Raw genomic sequence first — 22,158 nt, forward strand, 5'->3', positions numbered from 1 at the left:
ACACTTAAATGTTGTCGCTTAAATAAAATACTCTAGTTCTCATAAAAAAATACTCTCCTGCTTTTGATCTACTAGAGAGAAACAAAAACAATGAGAATAATAAAGAACAATAAAAGAAAAGCTACACTTTCGACATTATTTACGAATGAACAGAAAAACCATTTTATGTGATTTTGTTTGTAATGTTGATGTGTATTTGTCTATTCTTTGTAAAGTACATATAGGGACTAGAGTAATTTGCAAACTCACCCTTATTTTTGTCATTCGGTTTCATATTTTGGCTGTGGAAACAAGTTAAATTAAAGAAGTAAAAGTGTATTTGTATGTTTAATATTAAAATAATTAAAAATTGTGTGCATTTAATAAAATTTAAAGTTTAAAGGTAAGTAAAATGAGTGGTGGAAGTGTAAGTAAGAGGCATATACGAAGATTAATTTCTCAGAAAAAAAGAGAATTTGTCCACAATTTGAATGATGTTGAAGCGCAAAGTGTAGAAAATAGTGGTGGAATAAATCATATAGATTCTGAAAAATTAGCGGCAGCATTTGAAAATGTGGACAATGAGATCAGTAGTTCTCTTAGTGAAAAATTTAAGGAATGGATTATTCGGAATAGACCAAGTAGAAAATCAGTTGAAGAATTATTGGCTATACTTAAAGAAGAAAATTTAGAAGTTCCTCTTAGTATGAAAACACTAATACCCAACAGGGAAAAAGCTTTGATAAAGCAGGTCTCGCCAGGTGTATATTCACATTTTGGTGTTAGGAAACAATTGGAATCAATTGGTTCTGTGGTAACGAACTACGAAGAAATCATAGTCGATGTAAATATCGACGGACTGCCGCTTTTTAAAAGCTCCAGAACACAGTTGTGGCCAATATTATTGCGAGTTGTAAATATTAAAAATATTTCTATACTTCCAATTGGAATTTATCTTGGCAATAATAAACCAAACGATATAACCGAGTATTTTGCAGACTTTATTTTCGAAATGAAAAATTTAATTGAAAATGGCATAGAATTTGAGGGAAAGTTAATAAAATTAAAAATTAGGGCAATAGTTTGCGACTCCCCGGCCAAAGCTTTTATTTGTGGTATTTTTGGACACACATCTTCCCACGGATGCACCAAATGCGTTCAAGTGGGCAGAAAAATTAATAAGGTGCTTACTTATTCTACCGAGTCCGGGGTATTAATATCTGATAAAGATTTGAGGAAAGAAAATATCAAAATCATCATAAAAATATATTTCTTTCTCAAAGAACTCCACTGGAGGATTTAGGAGTCAAAATGGTTAGTCAAGTGGCAATAGATAGTATGCACCTTGTGGATTTAGGCATAATGCGAAAAATGATGTTAAGAATAGTTCATAATAAACTAGAGTTTAATATTTCGAAGGACCAAATTTCTAAAATTTCAAGGCATTTGGAATCATTACATTCTTTTATTTCAAAAGAATTTGTTCGTCGGCCTAGAAATTTGGTGGAGATAGCAAATTTTAAAGCAACAGAATTTCGCCAAATATTACTGTATACAGGAATACTTATTTTTAAAGAAAATGTACCAAATGAGGTTTATCATGAGTATCTCCTTTTGCATTGTGCTTGCAGATTGTTGTCGGCACAAAAGAACTTGGAACAAAATATTAATGTGGCTCAAAATATGTTAGAGGAATTTGTAAAAGACTTCGCGTTTGTATTTGGTGAGAATTCAATTTCCCATAACGTTCACAATCTTTTACATTTAGGTGAAAGTGTGAAAAAGTTTGGTATTCTACCAAACTTCTCAGCGTATGATTTCGAAAATTATTTACAAGTTTTAAAAAATTATATTAAACAACCTAATAAAATAATTCAACAAATATTTAATAAAATTCAGAATGAAAAAAGAATAGTTGAAAAAGTAGATGAGGGATTTAAAGAAAAAAAGAAAATTGTAAGTTATTGTAAAAGTGGGTTTGTATTTAATTCAAAAAGCCCTGACAATATATGCTACTTAAAATCGGAAATACCTTTAAAAATTAATGGTTTTAATAAAGAAAAAAAATGCAGTGTTAGGAAGCAGATTTGTCAATAAATGCAGCTTTTTTAAAAGTCCAATGGATTCCATTAAGTTGGGCATTATTTTGGTAGATTATAATTTATCAAAAGAAGAAGAATTTTCCATCGATGAAATAGAAAATAAAATGTTATCTTTTCCCTACCAAAACAAATTTTTATTAATTCCGATTTTACACTAATATTTATTTCTTCCAATACATACATATATTTAATATTTAAAAGATGAAACGAAGTCGCCAAATTCCCACTGAAACCGAATTTTCCCAGAAAAAATCCTGCCATGATTGCACAGAACTGAAAACATATATAGATAATATGTTCAAACAACAAACAGGTAATTTATTTTAATATATTTATTTTACTTAAAACTAATCATTTTTGTTATATATTTCATATATTTCAGAAATATTAAAGGAGCAAAATAAAAAAAATAATGGAAGCATTAGCAGCACAAAATGTCCTTACCAAAATTCTAGTAAAGCAGGATGAAACATCCAATATGCTTTCAAACCTGTTTCCAATAAATTCAGAAAAAAATTTAAATGAAATTGAAAATCAAATTAATGAGAATAATAAACATTTATATGTAAGTACATAATTAAATTTTTGAAAAAATACAAATATTTAATAAAATGTCTCATATCTATTTCAGGTGACAACAATAAAGAACCTTATAAGAAAAAATATTGTGAAAAATATAGGCTTAATCATTTCTGAAGAACTTTTATACACATATAATGTAGATGGGACTCATGAAAAAAAAAGGTTGAAGAATTTCGAAAACATATACAATGCAATAAAAGGTATACTTTTTTTAATTATAACAATAATAATAATTTCCATTATAAACAAATTATTTTATAAATGTCTATTTAAATTTTCAAATTAAATAACTAATTTAATTTTAAATAATTAGTTTATGTATTTGTTTATTTTATTAAATAATATAAATAATATTATTTAATTTATCAATTTTAGATGCAGTAGGAGCTAACCCAGAAATAGATGACATCGAGGGAAGAATTAGAAGAGCACTTAATCTTACAAAAAAGCGACATTTAAAAAAAAATTTAAAAGAAAAAGCATGATAATTAATTTTTTATATATGATCCAATTTCCGTAAAATGTAATTTTTAACATTGAAGTAATTTGTATTTTCTAATTTTTTTTAAAACCAATACTCTATTAACTGAAATAATTTTTAATTTATATTTTTTTAAAGTTAGTTTTAAATGAATTTATTTTAACTTTGGAATAAAAAATTATTTAGTTTTTATTATAAAACTTAGTATTTTTAAATTAAAAAATTTTAATTTTTAAATTTACGTAATTTATATTTTTTTATATTATTAAAACCAATATTCTATTAAAGTCTGAAATAATTTTTAATTAAATTTTTTAAAGTTAAATTTTTAATGAATTTATTTTTACTTTGTAATATTAATTTTCCTTAAAAAATATTTAGTTTTTATTATAAATTAAAAATTTTTTCTTACAATATTTTTTTATATTAAAACTGAATAGTTTTTCGACTCGAGGTTAATTATTTTAATATTATATTCTATGTACTATATATTTTCTAATATTTCAATATTGTTTTATATAATTTTTAAGAAATAGTAACAACTATATTTTAAGGTAATTATACATACACATGTGTCTTACAAATATATATTATTTCTTGAAAATGATATCCAAAGAATACATAATATTGGAAATAATTACATAATATAACTTTAAAACAAATGTCCTCGAGTTCGTATAACTTATTATTTTTATTAAAAACTAATTTCAAAATTAAAGCTACATTGGAGTCTCGGATTATTATCACTTTTCTTATTTTGAAATAAAAGATAATAAAATTTAGCTGCTTTAAAATAAAAAGTAATCTTGTGTATATGTATATACTTAGTGTAATTCCCATGATAGGTCCTTTTAGTACCGGTACTATATAAGTTATTTTAAGTTAATCTTGAGTGAGTGCATTTGAAACTATTCAAGAATAAGTCTTAAAGGTCAGACCTGTGTCAGTTCTCTTGTAATAATATATAATACCGGTATCAAATAAACTCACATGAAAGTAGTTCTTTAAGTTGAACCAGTGACGTATTCATTTGGGACAATATCTGGGGTAGGTTCATATTTTCCGAAATTACACAGGTTCGATGAGTTAAGTTCCGTGACATGTCACAGAGTATGAAAAGGGTGTCAATTAACCCCCTCGTAGGACATCGCCATGTTAAAGTGACAAGTCCCCTCCATATAAAGTGTCAGAACTAGACCCGGTCCCTATCACTTTAGAACTAGCGCGTGACAAGTTTCGTGTCAGTTCTCTTCCCCGCAGGGTTGTAACAATTTGTTACTATATTCCGTTCGCGTACTTTACAAAATTTGCAACGAGAGAGTATGAGAATGATAAATATGACAGTTCGATGATAGAGAATTTTTTACTGGATATTTTTTCTCCAGTAAAAGATATCAAACATATGAATGTTCACAACAAATTATTGATATTTGAAAATGTAAACAAACCAAACAAAACAAAAATTTGGTGAATTCGACATTTTTTAAAGAAAAAATATAAATTAATTACACACGAATATTAAAAAATGATTTGTAATTGGATTAATTATAAATTTATTTCTCATGAATTAGTTTTCAATTGAGTTTGTTGTGAAAAATCATAACAACCTATATCAATATACCGTTTTTAGAACAATTTAATTGAATTTTTTAAAAATAAACAATTGTACTTTTTCCTACTCAATTGTACTGCTTTTTTAACTACCATGTACATTTTTTGTTGATTTCAAATCTGGCAAGCCTAAATAGAGCCTTCAATTGTATATCTACAAGAACCCTTTTGTTTTCGTAGCGTGCTCGTAAAGCACCCCATACTAACGAGAAACTTTCATTGGTCAATGGATATTTATTTACAATAGAACTTGCTGCACCTTTTGCCTTTCTTCTTAAGTACAATAACTTTTGTACGTCTGGCATTCTTATTTTGCTGATGTAAACAGCACTGAACATGTCTCTAAATGAAGGCCACTCTTCATAGGAACCATGAAAGTCAGGTGCATCGCATGGTGGAACGTTGACACCCATATCTGGCGCTTCATAAGTCATGTTTAGTGGATGGTAACTAGATGGATCAAATGCTGAGGAATGAGAAGGACCACTGTCTCTTTGATTGTTTTTAGCGGAAGCTTTGGACATTTTTATAAAATCTATCATCTCAGCTTTGGTCTCTTGATACCTATCCCTACATTCTTCATAAGTGGATTTAGCATTCGCTTTATAATCTGGGCTGACGATTCCGTCATCAGCCATATATACGCCTTCATAAGCACGGCGTAGCGACTGCCAATCCTCTTCTAGTGTTTGCAGTTTTGCCTCTAAAAGAGATTCAGTCAAATCATCACAACCTAGACTTTAAAATTTATTGCAAACACCCATTAAATTTTCTGATTCGTGAATGAATCTAGTACATATTTGGGAACCCATTGTACTTATTTTCTTTTACTATAAACAAAGGAATGTGACTTTTTAGTGAACCCAAAAATAATATGTAATGAAAATTACTATATGACAGTAGAAAAGTACAAAACGAACTATGTACGGAAAGTATTAAACACTGTATGTAGGGTACCTGTAGTAAAATATTTCTAAAGTGACTGACAGCTGACACTATATATTTAAATATTAATTGAAGAATTCCAATAAAATCTACAATTTCAATATGTATCAAAACGAACCTTGAATTAAAAATGCCTATTCGAAAAATAGTAGGGTGTATTTTAATAAAGAACTTTAAAATTAACACCGAAATATATAAAATTAATTTTATATAAATTATTAAAAAAAACAAACTCAGCGTTGTACTAATATTATCAGCCTGTAAAGTGTAGGGTACACAATTAACTGTAACAACAATTACACTACTGATAAATAATTTTCTCTTATTTTCTTTTATGCTTTATTCTTCTTGATATAGTTGAGTACTATCGTATGTAAATTATATTAAGAGAATTTTAATGAGAATAAAGCTAGTAAATAAAAGAAAAAACCACCACCAAATGTACTAATCTACACACAATATTTTAAGAACAAAATAATGTGAAATCGAAATAAATCTTTGTTGTAATAAACGATTTGCAAAATAAAGGGAATAAATTGAAAATTTATTTTTTATTTTAATGAAATTAAAAATTTTTATTTTGCCGATTCTTTGACGGTTTCAGAAGGACCATAAACAAATTTCCAATTGGAACAGTTGGGAATTTGTTGTTTTGTTTGGATAACTCAAACAAAATGGTAAATTTGTTAAAAGAAATGTAACAAATGAAATAGATTTATTTCGACTTGTACTAATTTCAAGGAACCTGAAATATACTTACTTCTCTTTCAATTGCTGTGGAGACCAGAAAATAAATATAAAAAAAAAGTGGTATTTGCTAGTGTTGTATTTCAGTTTTTATTTGGTGTTTATAATATTTAAATTTCTTGTTTTGTTTTGTACAATGTAGGTTTTAAATATTTCACTGGTGTTTTGTTTATTAGTTCAATTATGTTTTTTTGTTGTAAAAGAATAAATGTATGTGTTTTTGTGGGAACCACTCACGACACTTATTTTTTAAGTTTGAATGTCTTTTTCTTGTTTGTATGAATGTTTGTTTAATTGTTTATATAAATGTTTGTGAATTTGTTTTATTAAAAATTCTTTTATATTTATATGTTTGTATTTATTTTTTGTTTGTTTTTTTTTGGCCGCTGGCGTTCGGTTGTAGTCGAAGACTGACTTCTTCGTCCTCCTTAGCCGCGAAAGTATGGCTTGGGCCGTACTTACACCGCCGCTGAATAAGTGGCCGATGCGGCTTAGTCGAGGTCGATCAAGTCGTTGCCAGATCGATCCTCGACATCACGCCCCTCTTGCACTGGTGCAATGTTTAATACCCCCGACAACTGACCCACAGCTGCAACAATCTGTTGTACGGTGACTGCAACAGGTTGACGACGGTGTGGTTGGGGACGACGACCTTGTACCAGCTGACGGCGACGTTGAGGTTGTTGCCGACGGCGACGTGAAGATTGCATCTGCTGGCGAGGTTGTGGTCGACGACGTTGTTGTTGACGACGTTGAGGTTGTTGTTGTGGTTGTTGTTGACGTCGTTGTGGTTGTTGTTGGAGACGTTGTCGTTGTTGTTGACGTCGTTGTGGTTGTTGACGATGTCGTTGGGACCGCTCAGGATGCAACATGGTGTGATGCAAATCTCCACACTCCTGGCAGGCCTCCATTGAAATACATCCTCCGACTAGATGCGTGCGGGCGAAGCAATTGGAACAATAGCGATGGACCCGAACGACATATTGTCTTTGTTTTACCGTCATCTTCTTAAACTGCTTGCAGTAGCGAAGAGGGTGGTAGCGGAAACAGACTAGGCACATTTCTGACTCTGGGAACTGATCCATCTGCAAAGGGAAAAGAAGAACAAAACAAAGCAGCAGTAATGGGTTCGCTAACACAAATTTGAACAATTTGAACAGAACATATAGGACATACAGAACATACAATCCTAGTCAATCTACTGACTTATCACAAATCGGAAGCATGCAAAGTTTGACTATTGGTCTGGTAACGGTTCCAGACGCTGTTCGGACGTCAGCTACACGAACGCGTTTATCTTTTCCAGTATGGACTAATTCAATTCGTCCCATTTTCCACTCATTTGGAGGTAGGAGCTCATCCTTTATGACTACAAAGTCATCTTTCTGCAAATCCCGCTGTGGGTTTTTCCACTTGTAACGCTTGTGAAGTTCATGAAGATATTCAGTCTTCCAGCGTTGACTAAGACGATGATGAAAGGCCTTGAGCCGCTCCCATCGATTTATTATCGATAAATTCTCTGAAGGCAGTTCAGGGGCGAACATCAATGGAGCTCCTCTTAAAAAGTGACCAGGAGTTAGGGCTTGTAAATGTTCAGGATCCTCGGACATAGGGGAAATAGGTCTGGTGTTTAGGACACTTTCAATTCGGGTTAATAGAGTCGAAAACTCTTCAAAGTTAAACTTTTGGTTGCCAGCTATTTTCTGAAAGTGAATCTTAAAACTTTTTACACCAGCCTCCCAAAGACCTCCCATATGTGGAACACTAGGAGGAATCAACTTCCACTCAAACCCATGGACTGCATATTTTTTACTTATATCTTCAGCTGATTTTCGTAAAAATGAGAGAGATTCCTTTCGCAACGATCTACTGGCGCCGAGAAAATTTGTGCCATTATCGGACATAAGGCGTAACCCCCTTCTACCCGTAAACCGTGCGAAAGCTGCTAAAAACGCGTCGCAGGATAAGCTAGAGCACGCTTCCAGATGTATAGCTTTTGTTGAAAAGCAAACAAATATACAAGCGTATCCTTTCATATAAGGAGAGTTTCGCAAGTTACCTGATTTTATCTGAAAAGGTCCCGCAAAATCAACACCCGCATAAGTGAATGGTAAAGAAAAGGAGCATCTTTCCGTGGGCAGAGCTGCCATAATCTGAGACTTCAGCTTTTGCTTATAACGGACGTACACTAAACAATGGTGAACACATTTTTTAACAGTTCTTTTAAGTCCTGGTATATAGAATTGTCTTTGAATTGCATTCATCATTAGGGAAATGTCAGCATGCAACAGAGTTTTATGAGTAAAGTCAAGAAACATTCTGCAGAAGTTAGACGAGTTTGGAATAATGAAAGGGTACCTTTCATCATAGGTAAGGTATGAATTGGCTAATCTACCGTTAACTCTCATAGTTCCATTCGAATCCAGAAATGGGTTCAAAGTGAGAATAGAACTTTTCTTTGAAATTAGTTTCGCATCAGAGAGCTGACTATACTCCTGGGGATAATAAACTCGTTGAGTTAGTTTGATCAGCATAACTTTTGATTCTTTAAGCTCCGTAAGGCTAAGAGTCAAACTAGAATGCTGAACCTTTAAACCTTTCTTCCTGATAGCGTTAATAAACCTGAGCACGTAAGCTGTAACAGCAAGAGCTCGAGGATAAGAGGAGAACAATTTTCCAATTGGAACAATTGGGAATTTGTTGTTTTGTTTGGAAAACTCAAACAAAATTGTAGATTTGTTACAAGAGATGTAACAAATGAAATAGATTTATTTCGACTTGTACTAATTTCAAGGAACCTGAAATATACTTACTTCTCTTCAATAGCTGTGGAGACCAGTTAATAAGTTAAATAAAAGGATGTAGTGTAAATGTAGATTGTATTGTAATTTGGATTTATTTGTTGTTTATAATATTTCAATGTTTTGTACAGTTTGATTGTTTTGTGAGATTTTCACTGTTTTAGTTTATTTGTTCAGTGTTAATTGTATAAATTTTTTTTGTATTTTTGTTTTTAAATAAATATTTGTGTGAGTGGGAACCACTTCACTGTTTTAATTTTGTTTTTAATGTTTTCTTTGTTAGTGTAGATGTTTGTTTAATTGTTTTTTTTTTTTTAATAAACGTTTGTGGTTTTGTTTAAATTGTTTTATTTAAATGTTTGGTTTTGTTTTTTTTGTTATTTAAGTTTTTATGGCCGCTGGCGCTCGGATAAAGTCGAAGACTGACTTCTTCTTCTATTTAACCGCGTAAGCCCGGCTTTGGTCGTGCTTACACCGCCGCAGAATTTGTGGCCGATGCGGCTCAGTCGAGGTCGATCAAGTCGTTACCAGATCGATCCTCGAAATCTCGCCCCTCTTGCACTGGTGCAAGATTCAAGGCCCAGACAGCTGACCTACGGCAGAGACGATTCTTTGCACCAGCTCTTGGGCATCTGGAGCAGCACCAGTTCTTCTACGTATGTTACGTTGACGACGACGTAACGGTTGTTGAAGGCTACGTTGTGTGGTTGTTTGACGACGACGTTGGGATTTTTGACGTCGTTGAGGTGATTGTTGTTGTCGACGACGACGTTGTAGTTGTCTGCGACGCCTTGTTTGTTGTTGTTGGCGACGTTGTGTTGGTTGCTGTTGCCGAAGTTGTGGTTGTTGTTGACGAATTGATTGCTGTCGACGTTGATTTTGTTCCGGATGTAACATAGTATGATGGAGATCTCCACACTCCTGGCAGGCTTCCATTGACGTACATCCTCCAATTAGATGCGTCCGGGCAAAGCAGTTACTGCAGTATCGATGTACCCGAACTACGTATTTTCTCTGCTTTACGGTCATCTGTTTAAACTGCTTGCAGAAGCGAAGAGGGTGGTAGCGGAAGCAGACCAGGCACATTTCTGACTCTGGGAACTGATCCATTTGCAAAGGGAAAAGAAGAACAAAACAAAGCAGCAGTAATGGGTTCGCTAACACAAATTTGAACAATTGGAACAGAACATATAGGAAATACAGAACATACAATCCTAGTCAATCTACTGACTTATCACAAATTGGAAGCATGCAAAGTTTGACTATTGGTCTGGTAACGGTTCCAGACGCTGTTCGGACGTCAGCTACGCGAACGCGTTTATCTTTTCCAGTATGGACTAATTCAACTCGTCCCATTTTCCACTCATTTGGAGGTAGGAGCTCATTCTTTATGACTACAAAGTCATCTTTCTGCAAATCCCGCTGTGGGTTTTTCCACTTGTAACGCTTGTGAAGTTCATGAAGATATTCAGTCTTCCAGCGTTGACTAAGACGATGATGAAAGGCCTTGAGCCGCTCCCATCGGTTTATTATCGATAAATTCTCTGAAGGCAGGGGCGAATATCAATGGAGCTCCTCTTAAAAAGTGACCAGGAGTTAGGGCTTGCAAATCTTCAGGATCCTCGGACATAGGGGAAAGAGGTCTGGAGTTTAGGACACTTTCAATTCGGGTTAATAGAGTCGAAAACTCTTCAAAGTTAAACTTTCGGTTGCCGGCTATTTTCTGAAAGTCAATCTTAAAAATTTTTACACCAGCCTCCCAAAGACCTCCCATATGTGGAGCACTAGGTGGAATGTACTTCCACTCAAAACCATGGACTGCATATTTTTTATTTATATCTTCTGCCGATTTTCGTAAAAATAAGAGAGATTCCTTTCGCAACGATCTACTGGCGCCGAGAAAATTTGTGCCATTATCGGACATAAGGCGTTTAGGCAACCCTCTTCTACCCGTAAACTGTGCGAAAGCTGCTAAAAACGCGTCGGAGGATAAGCTAGAGCACGCTTCCAAATGTATAGCTTTTGTTGAAAAGCAAACAAATATACAAGCGTATCCTTTCATATAAGGAGAGTTTCGTAAGTTACCTGATTTTATCTGAAAAGGTCCCGCAAAATCAACACCCGCATAAGTGAATGGTAAAGAAAAGGAGCATCTTTCCGGGGGCAGAGCTGACATAATCTGAGACTTCAGCTTTTGCTTATAACGGACGCACACTAAACAATGGTGAACACATTTTTGAACAGTTCTTTTAAGTCCTGGTATATAGAATTGACTTTGAATTGCATTCATCATTAGGGAAATGTCAGCATGCAACAGAGTTTTATGAGTAAAGTCAAGAAACATTCTGCAGAAGTTAGACGAGTTTGGAATAATGAAAGGGTACCTTTCATCATAGGTAAGGCATGAATTGGCTAATCTACCGTTAACTCTCATAGTTCCATTCGAATCCAGAAATGGGTTCAAAGTGAGAATAGAACTTTTCTTTGAAATTAGTTTCACGTCAGAGAGCTGACTATACTCCTGGGGATAATAAACTCGTTGAGTTAGTTTGATCAGCATAACTTTTGATTCTTTAAGCTCCGTAAGGCTAAGAGTCAAACTAGAATGCTGAACCTTTAAACCTTTCTTCCTGATAGCGTTAATAAACCTGAGCACGTAAGCTGTAACAGCAAGAGCTCGAGGATAAGAGGAGAATCTATCGATTAGACTGTTGTCAGCCGGTGTTAAAAAACAAATTGAAATCCTCCTTTTTTTCCGGAAGAACTTAAGGTAGAGAACTATATTTGGGCCAATTTGCTTGGGAATCCAAGAGCCACATTGGTCCATACCACCACAATGGGTTGTTAACAAGATCTTGTGGTTTACAACCGGGAGTGCCAAGATCAGCTGGGTTGTGATCCGTTGGAACGTGATTCCAACTGGCATTACCAACATTCTCTATAATCTGAGTTGTTCTGTTAGCTACATACGTTTTCCAGACTGATGGAGGTTTTTGTAGCCAAGCTAAAACAATGGTTGAGTCTGACCATAAGTAAAGCTTTGGGCTGCAGAATGGAAGGTTCGTAAGTACTTGCTTTACGAGTCTGGAAAGCAGAAAAGCTCCGCATAACTCAAGTCGAGGTAAACTTATCCGTTGCAAGGGCGCAACTTTACTTTTAGCAGAAAGCAGATGTGAATACCGAATACCAGAGTTCTTGGATACCACATATAGTGTAGCGCAATAAGCCTGCTCAGAAGCGTCACAAAATCCATGTATTTGGATATTATATTGAGGATGGTAGTGGATCCATCTTGGAATTTCAATGGATTCGATAGTAGGGAAACTATCAACAAATATTTTCCATTTATCAAGAAATTGTGGTTTGACCTCGTCATCCCAACCGACCCCGTCTTGCCATAATTCTTGTAAAAGAATCTTGGCTTGAATAATAATAGGCGTAAGCCATCCTGCGGGATCGAAAAGATTAGCAACAGCAGAGAGAATCTGCCTTTTTGTTGCCGATGATGTCGAATTTAATTGTTCTACTTTATAAGTGAAGGAATCACTTATAGCATTCCAACGAATTCCCAAAGTTTTTGTTGAACTTGAATCATAGAGTTTCAAAAATATGTGTTCAATAAATCATCAGATGATATCTGAGACAACAAATCTGGATGATTTGCCGTTATCTTTTTTAATGGGAACCCTGCTGATTTTATAGTATCAATCAGCTCTTTTTGAGCTTCCATTGCCGATGACAATGAATGGCCTCCGGACAATATGTCGTCAACATATGTCTCTTTTCTCAAAATTCTTGCAGATAAAGGACTATCTTTTTCAGAATCTGATGCTAATTGTAGAAGGGTCCTAATTGCCAAACAAGGTGCACATGCTATACCGAAAGTTACCGTTGTCAACTCAAAATCTTCAATTGGACTTGAAATATTTTTCCGAAACAAAATCTTTTGATACGAACGATCAGATTCATGAACTAATATTTGGCGATACATTTTCTCAATGTCTCCATTAAAGACATACTTATATAAACGCCAATTTAGAATGATTGTCATTAAATCTGCCTGTAAGGTTGGTCCGACGTGGAGAACGTCATTTAATGACCTTGAACTTTTTGTCTTTCGTGATCCGTTGAAAACGATACGAACTTTTGTTGACGCACTTTCAGGTCTAAAAACCGCATGATGTGGCAAATAATATGAAAAGAACTTTCCATTTGTTCAATATGTAAATATTGCTTCTTTGCCAAATATCGAGACGCTTGCAAAAACTCAGATTCTGGGAATTCACTTTTAAACGGAAGTTTAACTACATATCTACCATCGGACTGTCGAGAAGTTGTCTCTTTATATAAATTTTCGCAAAAGAGATCTGCTTCTGATTGATTAGCTATTTGCGGAATTTCCTCTATTTCCCAGAACTTTCTTAATATTGAGATAACACTTTCATTTTCGCTTTGTAAGTTGTCTATAGCCGTAAGTGAAATTGTGTGCAATTTCATTGGACCGTAAATGTACCAGCCATAAATAGAATTCTGAGCAATTAAATTACCTAAAACGTTTTTCTTTAGACCATCAAGTATGATGTGAGGAATTATGTCACTTCCTAGCAGCATATCTATTTGAGCAGATATTAAGAAATTGGGATCAGCTAAGCATAAGTCTCTGATGTCGGAGAGATCAGAAATTTCTATTTAACAGCTAGGCATGAAATTTGTCAAATTGGAAACAATTATGAATTTTGTTGTTAACTTGAATTCATGCCTTTGATTGTATAAAGTAATAGAACTTACTTTATTAGCATTAGCTACTACTGTACCACCCAATCCGCAGATTTCGAAATTTGCATTTTCCGTAATCAGGTTTAGCCTTTTTGAAATTCTACTAGTCGGAAATGATCTTTTTGAACCAGAATCTATCAGTGCTCTGACTGTAAATGGCTCACCACAGTGCAAAATTTGAACAAGCGCTGTTGGAAGTAAGATATCATCCTGATTAACGGTTAAATGGGCCTGAGTGTTAGTTGCATCTGTAGTTGATTTGTAACAGCATGGATTTCCTGAGAGATCAGTACTTTCTTCTGTGTCTTCATTCTCAATATCTATCGGATCCGCATGAAAAGCGTTAACCGACGAATTTTTCTTAGTAATCTTTTTTTGAGAATTTTGATTATCATTTTTATTCAAATGTAACATGCTGTGGTGTTTATTACCACATTGATCACATCTGTTTACACTTGTACATTCAGAAACTTTATGAACTGGTGATAAACAGTTAATGCAGATTTGATTCTGTGTGACAAAATCGTTTCGTTGCTGCTTAGAGAAGTTTGAAAATTTTTGACAAAATCTTAAGTAATGATTTTTGTCGCATAACTTACAATGAGGCACCCGAAGGGCTTTGTTATTTTTCTGACTATTGGAATTATTAGAATTATAATTCATTTGATTTCCTTCATTATTTTTTGGTATAGAGCCTTAAATTGTATATCTACAAGAACCCTTTTGTTTTCGTAGCGTGCTCGTAAAGCACCCCATGCTAACGAAAAACTTTCATTGGTCAATGGATATTTATTGACAATGGAACTTGCTTCACCTTTTGCCTTTCTTCTTAAGTACAATAACTTTTGTACGTCTGGCATTCTTATTTTACTGATGTAAACAGCACTGAACATGTCTCTAAATGAAGGCCACTCTTCATAGGAATCATGAAAGTCAGGTGTATCGCATGCACCATATCTGGCGCTTCATAAGTCATGTTTAGTGGATGGTAACTAGATGGATCAAATGCTGAGGAATGAGAAGGACCACTGTCTCTTTGATTGTTTTCAGCGGAAGCTTTGGACATTTTTATAAAATCTATCATCTCAGCTTTGGTCTCTTGATACCTATCCCTACATTCTTCATAAGTGGATTTAGCATTCGCTTTATAATCTGGACTGACGATTCCGTCATCAGCCATATATACGCCTTCATAAGCACGGCGTAGCGACTGCCAATCCTCTTCTAGTGTTTGCAGTTTTGCCTCTAAAAGAGATTCAGTCAAATCATCACAACCTAGACTTGAAAATTTATTGCAAACACCCATTAAATTTTCTGATTCGTGAATGAATCTAGTACATATTTGGGAACCTATTGTACTTATTTTCTTTTACAATAAACAAAGGAATGTGACTTTTTAGTGAACCCAAAAATAATATGTAATGAAAATTACTATATGATAGTAGAAAAGTACAAAACGAACTATGTATGGAAAGTATTAAACACTCTATGTAGGGTACCTGTAGTAAAATATTTCTAAAGTGACTGACAGCTTACACTATATAATCAAATATTAATTGAAGAATTCCAAAAAAAATCTACAATTTCAATATGTATCAAAACGAACCTTGAATTAAAAATGCCTATTCGAAAAATAGTAGGGTGTATTTTAATAAAGAACTTTAAAATTAACACCGAAATATATAAAATTAATTTTATATAAATTATTAAAAAAAAAACAAACTCAGCGTTGTACTAATATTATCAGCCTGTAAAGTGTAGGGTACACAATTAACTGTAACAACAATTACACTACTGATAAATAATTTTCTCTTATTTTCTTTTATGCTTTATTCTTCTTGATATAGTTGAGTACTATCGTATGTAAATTATATTAAGAGAATTTAATGAGAATAAAGCTAGTAAATAAAAGAAAAAACCACCACCAAATGTACTAATCTATACACAATATTTTAAGAACAAAATAATGTGAAATCGAAATAAATCTTTGTTGTAATAAACGATTTGCAAAATAAAGGGAATAAATTGAAAATTTATTTTTTATTTTAATGAAATTAAAAATTTTTATTTTGCCGATTCTTTGACGGTTTCAAAAGGACCATAAACAATTTTCCAATTGGAACAATTGGGAATTTGTTGTTTTGTTTGGATAACTCAAACAAAATTGTAGATTTGTTGCAAGAGATGTAACAAATGAAATAGATTTATTTCGACTAATTTCAAGGAACCTGAAATATACTTATTTCTCTTCAATAACTGTGGAGACCAATTAATAAGTTAAATAAAAGGATGTAGTGTAAATGTAGATTGTATTGTAATTTGGATTTATTTGTTGTTTATAATATTTCAATGTTTTGTACAGTTTGATTGTTTTGTGAGATTTTCACTGTTTTAGTTTATTTGTTCAGTGTTAATTGTATAATTTTTTTTTGTATTTTTATTATACCCTCCACCACCATCAGTGGTGATAGAGGGTATATATAAGTTTGTCGTTCCGTGTGTAACACCAAGAAATATTCATCTAAGACCCAACAAAGTATATATATTCTGGGTCCTTATCAAATTCTGAGTCGATTTAGCTATGTCCGTCTGTCCGTCTGTCTATCTGTCTGTCTGTCTGTCTGTCTGTGTAAAACACGCTCACGTTAAAACTAAGCAAAGGAAATAAACCAAATTCACCCAAAATATTTATTATTATCCTAAGCAGTTTGGTATTGAAAATGAGCAAAATCAGTTCACATCGTAAAAGTTATGAGTAAAAGTTTCAGACTACCTCGAAAAAAATTACGTTTTTTTCATAATTCTTTTGAAGTTTTCTCAGAAACTACCAAAGATATTTCGATGAATTTTGTCACACATTATTTTTTCAGGGTAGTGATCAATTATATTCAAAATCTTTACAATCGATCCAATATTTCCCATAGCCCCCATACAAAGGTATATATTACCGGAAATTAGTTTATCGTTAATAACTCCCTCAAATATATCGGTATCAACACGAAATTTTGTACGTATAAATATAATATGAACAGAAATTATACTATCAACGCAGATCTCAGTCGGTCCACAATTGGTCATAGCTCCCATATAAGGTCCACTTCCGAAAATCACCTAAACGCATATATTTCATTGATGAATAAAGATATTGTGATAAAATTCGAGTTGGATATGTTTTGTGTACATACAAATCATTCTACCAAATTTTTTACGGATCGGTCCATTATTGGTCATAGCTCCCATATAAGGCCCACTTCCGAAAATCATTTAAAAGCTCATATTTCATTGTCAACTAAAGCTATTTTGATGAAATTCGACACAAATATGTTTAGTCGAAATATAAATCACTCTACGAAATTGTTTTCCGAATATGTCCATAATTGGTCATAGCTCCCATATAAGGTTCACTTCCGAAAATCACTTAAACGCATATATTTCATTGAATTATAAAGCTATCGGGATAAAATTAGACACAAATCTGTTTTGTATACATACAAATCATTCTACAAAATTTTTTACTGATCGGTCCATAATTGGTCATAGATCCCATATAAGGCCCACTTCTGAAAATCACTTAAAAGCACATATTTCAATGTCAAGTAAAGCTATCTTGATAAAATTCGACACAAATATGTTTTGCCTAAACATGAATCGCTCTACGAAATTTTTTCTGGATAGGCCCATAATTGGTCATAGCTCCCATATAAGGTCCACTTCCGAAAATCACTTAAACGCATATATTTCATTGAATTCTAAAGCTATCGGGATAAAATTCGACTTGAATATGTTTTGTGTACGTACAAATCATTTTACAAAATTTTTTACGGATCGGTCTATTATTGGTCATAACTCCCATATAAGGTCCACTTACGAAAATCACTTAAAAGCACATACTTCATTATCAAATAAAGCTATCTTGATAAAATTCTACACAAACATGTTTTGTCCAAATATGAATTACTCTGCGAAATGTTTCCCGAATAGGCCCATAATTGGTCATAGTTCCTTTATAAGGTCCACTTCCGAAAATCACTTATACGCATATATTTCATTGAATTCTAAAGCTATAGGGGTAAAATTCGACTTGAATAAGTTTTGTGTACATATAAATCATTCTACCACTTTTTTCTCGGGTCGGTCCATTATTGGTCATAGCTTCCATATAAGGTCCACTTCTGAGAGTCACTTATTTCATTGTCAAATAAAGTTAATTTGAGAAAATTCAAATAGGTCTACTTCAAAAAATCCCTTAAACGCACATATTTAATTATCAAATAAAGATATCTTGATAAAATATGATTTGTGCACATATGAATCACTCTGCCCTTAATTGCTCATAGCTCCTATATAAAGTCCACTTCCTAAAGTCACCTAAACTCACATATTTCATTGATTAATAAAGCTATTGAAGTAGAATTAGATTTGATCTTTTTCTGCATAAAAATCATTATACTAAATTGTTTCTTGATCAGTCCATAATTGGTCACAACTCCCATATTCTGTGTATAGCTACATCATTCTATTAAAATGTTTTCGAACTGGCGTATTAATATACATTTTTTTGGACCTAATCAAAATTAGTTCGACAAAAATTTTGGCAAGTTATCTAAAAATTAGATAGTTAGATGGGTTTCAATAAAAAGTAGCTGGTGGAGGGTATTTAAGATTCGGCATAGCCGAATATAGCACTCTAACTTGTTTTTAAATAAATATTTGTGTGAGTGGGAACCACTTCACTGTTTTAATTTTATTTTTAATGTTTTCTTTGTTAGTGTAGATGTTTGTTTAATTGTTTTTTTTTAAATAAACGTTTGTGGTTTTGTTTTTTTTTGTTTGTTATTTAAGTTTTTATGGCCGCTGGCGCTCGGATAAAGTCGAAGACTGACTTCTTCTTCTATTTAACCGCGTAAACCCGGCTTTGGTCGTGCTTACACCGCCGCAGAATTTGTGGCCGATGCGGCTCAGTCGAGGTCGATCAAGTCGTTACCAGATCGATCCTCGACACTTAGTATATTGTATTTTCCCTATTCCTGCAAATACCTCATTTTAATCCATAAGAAACGCACTTTATTTTGACATATCGCTTATTCAAAAATCTTAAGTTATTAATATTGGTAAAATTGGGATATCATTGCAATTTTTGGTACAGAGTAAATTTCTTAGTATATTGTATTTTCCCTATTCCTGCAAATAGCTTTGACAGTTTCAAGCTACGACAGTTTTGAATACCCCATTTTAATCCATAAGAATCGCACTTTCTTTTGACATATCGCTTATTAAAAAATCTTAAGTTCTTAGAATTGGTAAAATTGGGATAACTTTGCAATTTTTGGTACAGAGTAAATTTCCTTAGTCTATTGTATTTTCACTATTCCTGCAAATAACTTTAACAGTTTTCAAGCTACGTCAGTTTTGTATACCTCATTTTAATCCATAAGAAACGCACTTTCCTTTGACATATCGCTTATTCAAAAATATTAAGTTTTTAAAATTGGTAAAATTGGGATATCATTAAAATATTTGGCGCAAAGTAAATTTCTTAGTATATTGTATTTTCCCTATTCCTGCAAATAACTTTGACAGTTTCAAGCTACGACAGTACTGTGTACCTCATTTTAATCCATAAGAAACGCACTTTATTTTGACATATCGCTTACTCAAAAATATTAAGTTCTTAAAATTGGTAAAATTGGGATATCATTAAAATATTTGGTGCAGAGTAAATTTCTTAGTATATTGTATTTTCCCTATTCTTGCAAATAACTTTGACAGTTTCAAGCTACGACAGTACCGTGTACCTCATTTTAATCCATAAGAAATGCACTTTGTTTTGACATATCGCTTATTCAAAAATCTTAAGTTCTTAATATTGGTAAAATTGGGATATCATTGCAATTTTTGGTACAAAGTAAATATTCTTAGTCTATTGTATTTTCCCTATTCCTGCAAATAACTTTGACAGTTTTCAAGCTACGTCTGTTTTGTATACCTCATTTTAATCCATAAGAAACGCACTCTCTTTTGACATATCGCTTATTCAAAAATCTTATGTTCTTAAAATTGGTAAAATTGGGATATAATTAAAATATTTGGTGCAGAGTAAATTTCTTAGTATATTGTATTTTCCCTATTCCTGCAAATAACTTTGACAGTTTTCAAGCTACGACAGAACTGTTTACCTCATTTTAATCCATAAGAACGCACTTTATTTTGACATATCGCTTATTCAAAAATCTTAAGTTCTTAAAATTAGTAAATTTGGGATATCACTCAATTTTTTTTGTACAGAGTAAATTTCGAAGTATATTGTATTTTTCCTATTCCTGAAAATAACTTTGACAGTTTTCAAGCTACGAGAGTTTTGTATACCTCATTTTAATCCATCAGAAACACACTTTCTTTTGACATATCGCTTCTTCAAAAATCTTATGTTCTTAAAATTGGTAAAATTGGGATATCATTAAAATATTTGGTACAGAGTAAATTTCTTAGTATATTGTATTTTTCCTATTCCTGCAAATAACTTTGACAGTTTCAAGTTACGACAGTTTTGAATACCTCATTTTAATCCACAAGAAACGCACTTTTTTTCGACATATCTCTTATTCAAAAATCTTAAGTTCTTAGAATTGGTAAAATTGGGATATCATTGCAATTTTTGGTACAGAGTAAATTTTCTTAGTCTATTGTATTTTTCCTATTCTTGCAAATTTTTCAAATTTTTGGTACAGAGTAAATTTCTTAGTATATTGTATTTTCCCTATTCCTGAAAATAACATTGACAGTTTCAAGCTACGAGAGTTCTGTATACCTCACTTTAATCCATAAGAAACCCACTTTATTTTTATACCCTCCACCACCATCAGTGGTGATAGAGGGTATATATAAGTTTGTCGTTCCGTGTGTAACACCAAGAAATATTCTTCTAAGACCCAACAAAGTATATATATTCTGGATCCTTATGAAATTCTGAGTCGATTTAGCTATGTCCGTCTGTCCGTCTGTCTGTCTGTCTGTGTAAAACACGCTCACGTTAAAACTAAGCAAAGGAAATCAACCAAATTCACCCAAAATATTTATTATTATCCTAAGCAGTTTGGTATTGAAAATCAGCAAAATCAGTTCACCACGTAAAAAGTTATGAGTAAAAATTTCAGACTACCTCGAAAAAAATTACGTTTTTTTCCTAATTCTTTTGAAGTTTTCTCAGAAACTACCAAAGATATTTCGATGAATTTTGTCACACATTATTTTTTCAGGACAGTGATTAATTATGTTCAAAATCTTTACAATCGATCCAATATTTCCCATAGCCCCCATACAAAGGTATATATTCCCGGAAATTAGTTTATCGTTAATAACTCCCTCAAATATATCGGTATCAACACAAAATTTTGTACATGCAAATATAATATGAACAGAAATCATACTATCAACGTAGATCTCAATCGGTCCACAATTGGTCATAGCTCCCATATAAGGTCCACTTCCGAAAATCACCAAAACGCACATATCTCATTGATGAATAAAGCTATTCTGATAAAATTCGAGTTAAATATGTTTCATATACATACAAATCATTCTACCAAATTTTTTACGGATCGGTCCAATATTGGTCATAGCTCCCATATAAGGCCCACTTCCGAAAATCATTTAAAAGTTCATATTTCATTGTCAAATAAAGCTATCTTGATAAAATTCGACACAAATATGTTTAGTCTAAATATAAATCACCCTACGAAATTTTTTTCGGATAGGCCCATAATTGGTCATATGTCCCATATAAGGTCCACTTCCGAAAATCACTTAAACGCATATATTTCATTGAATTATAGAGCTATCGGGATAAAATTCGACACAAATATGTTTTGTATACATACAAATCATTCTACAAAATTTTTTACGGATCGGTCCATTTTTGGTCATAACTGCCATATAAGGCCCACTTCCGAAAATCACTTAAAAACACATATTTCATTGTCAAATAAAGTTATCGTAATAAAATTCGACATAAATATATTTTGTCTAAATATGAATAACTCTACGAAATTTTTTCCGCATAGGCCCATAATTGGTCATAACACCCATATAAGGTCCACTTCCGAAAATCACTTAAACGCATATATTTCATTGAATT

The 22,158-nt window shown here is 32.8% G+C and overlaps 2 protein-coding genes across 2 annotated transcripts; one reads left to right on the forward strand and one right to left on the reverse strand.

Annotated features, from left to right (window-relative positions):
* Positions 1 to 2,537: 2,537 nt before the first annotated feature.
* LOC119613932 lies at positions 2,538 to 3,121 on the forward strand (the record flags this gene model as incomplete). Its single annotated transcript, XM_037970004.1, has 3 exons — positions 2,538 to 2,646; positions 2,713 to 2,863; positions 3,039 to 3,121. Coding segments are annotated over exons 1-3 (321 nt in total), but the record flags the coding sequence as incomplete, so codon positions are not given.
* Positions 3,122 to 10,734: 7,613 nt separating this feature from the next.
* LOC119613933 lies at positions 10,735 to 11,549 on the reverse strand. The gene is made up of 2 exons (XM_037970005.1): positions 11,334 to 11,549; positions 10,735 to 11,267 (listed from the first exon to the last, which is right to left on the reverse strand). Exons 1-2 carry the CDS (start codon positions 11,539 to 11,541, stop codon positions 10,735 to 10,737), a joined length of 741 nt encoding a protein of 246 aa, XP_037825933.1. The 5' UTR covers positions 11,542 to 11,549.
* Positions 11,550 to 22,158: the final 10,609 nt, after the last annotated feature.

Source organism: Lucilia sericata, unplaced genomic scaffold (assembly GCF_015586225.1).
Source record: "Lucilia sericata isolate MDLA Ls3-8-SP2 unplaced genomic scaffold, ASM1558622v1 Contig002444F_arrow, whole genome shotgun sequence".
In the NCBI taxonomy this organism is placed as follows: Eukaryota; Metazoa; Arthropoda; class Insecta; order Diptera; family Calliphoridae; genus Lucilia; species Lucilia sericata.

Coding starts and splice junctions, on each gene's coding strand:
- LOC119613933 (XM_037970005.1), bottom strand. CDS start 11,541: ATGATGAATGCAATTCAAAGTCAATTCTATATACCAGGACTTAAAAGA. Junction 11,268..11,333: donor ACCTTTTCAGATAAAATCAG/GTAACTTACGAA, acceptor TTTCAACAAAAG/CTATACATTTGGAAGCGTGC.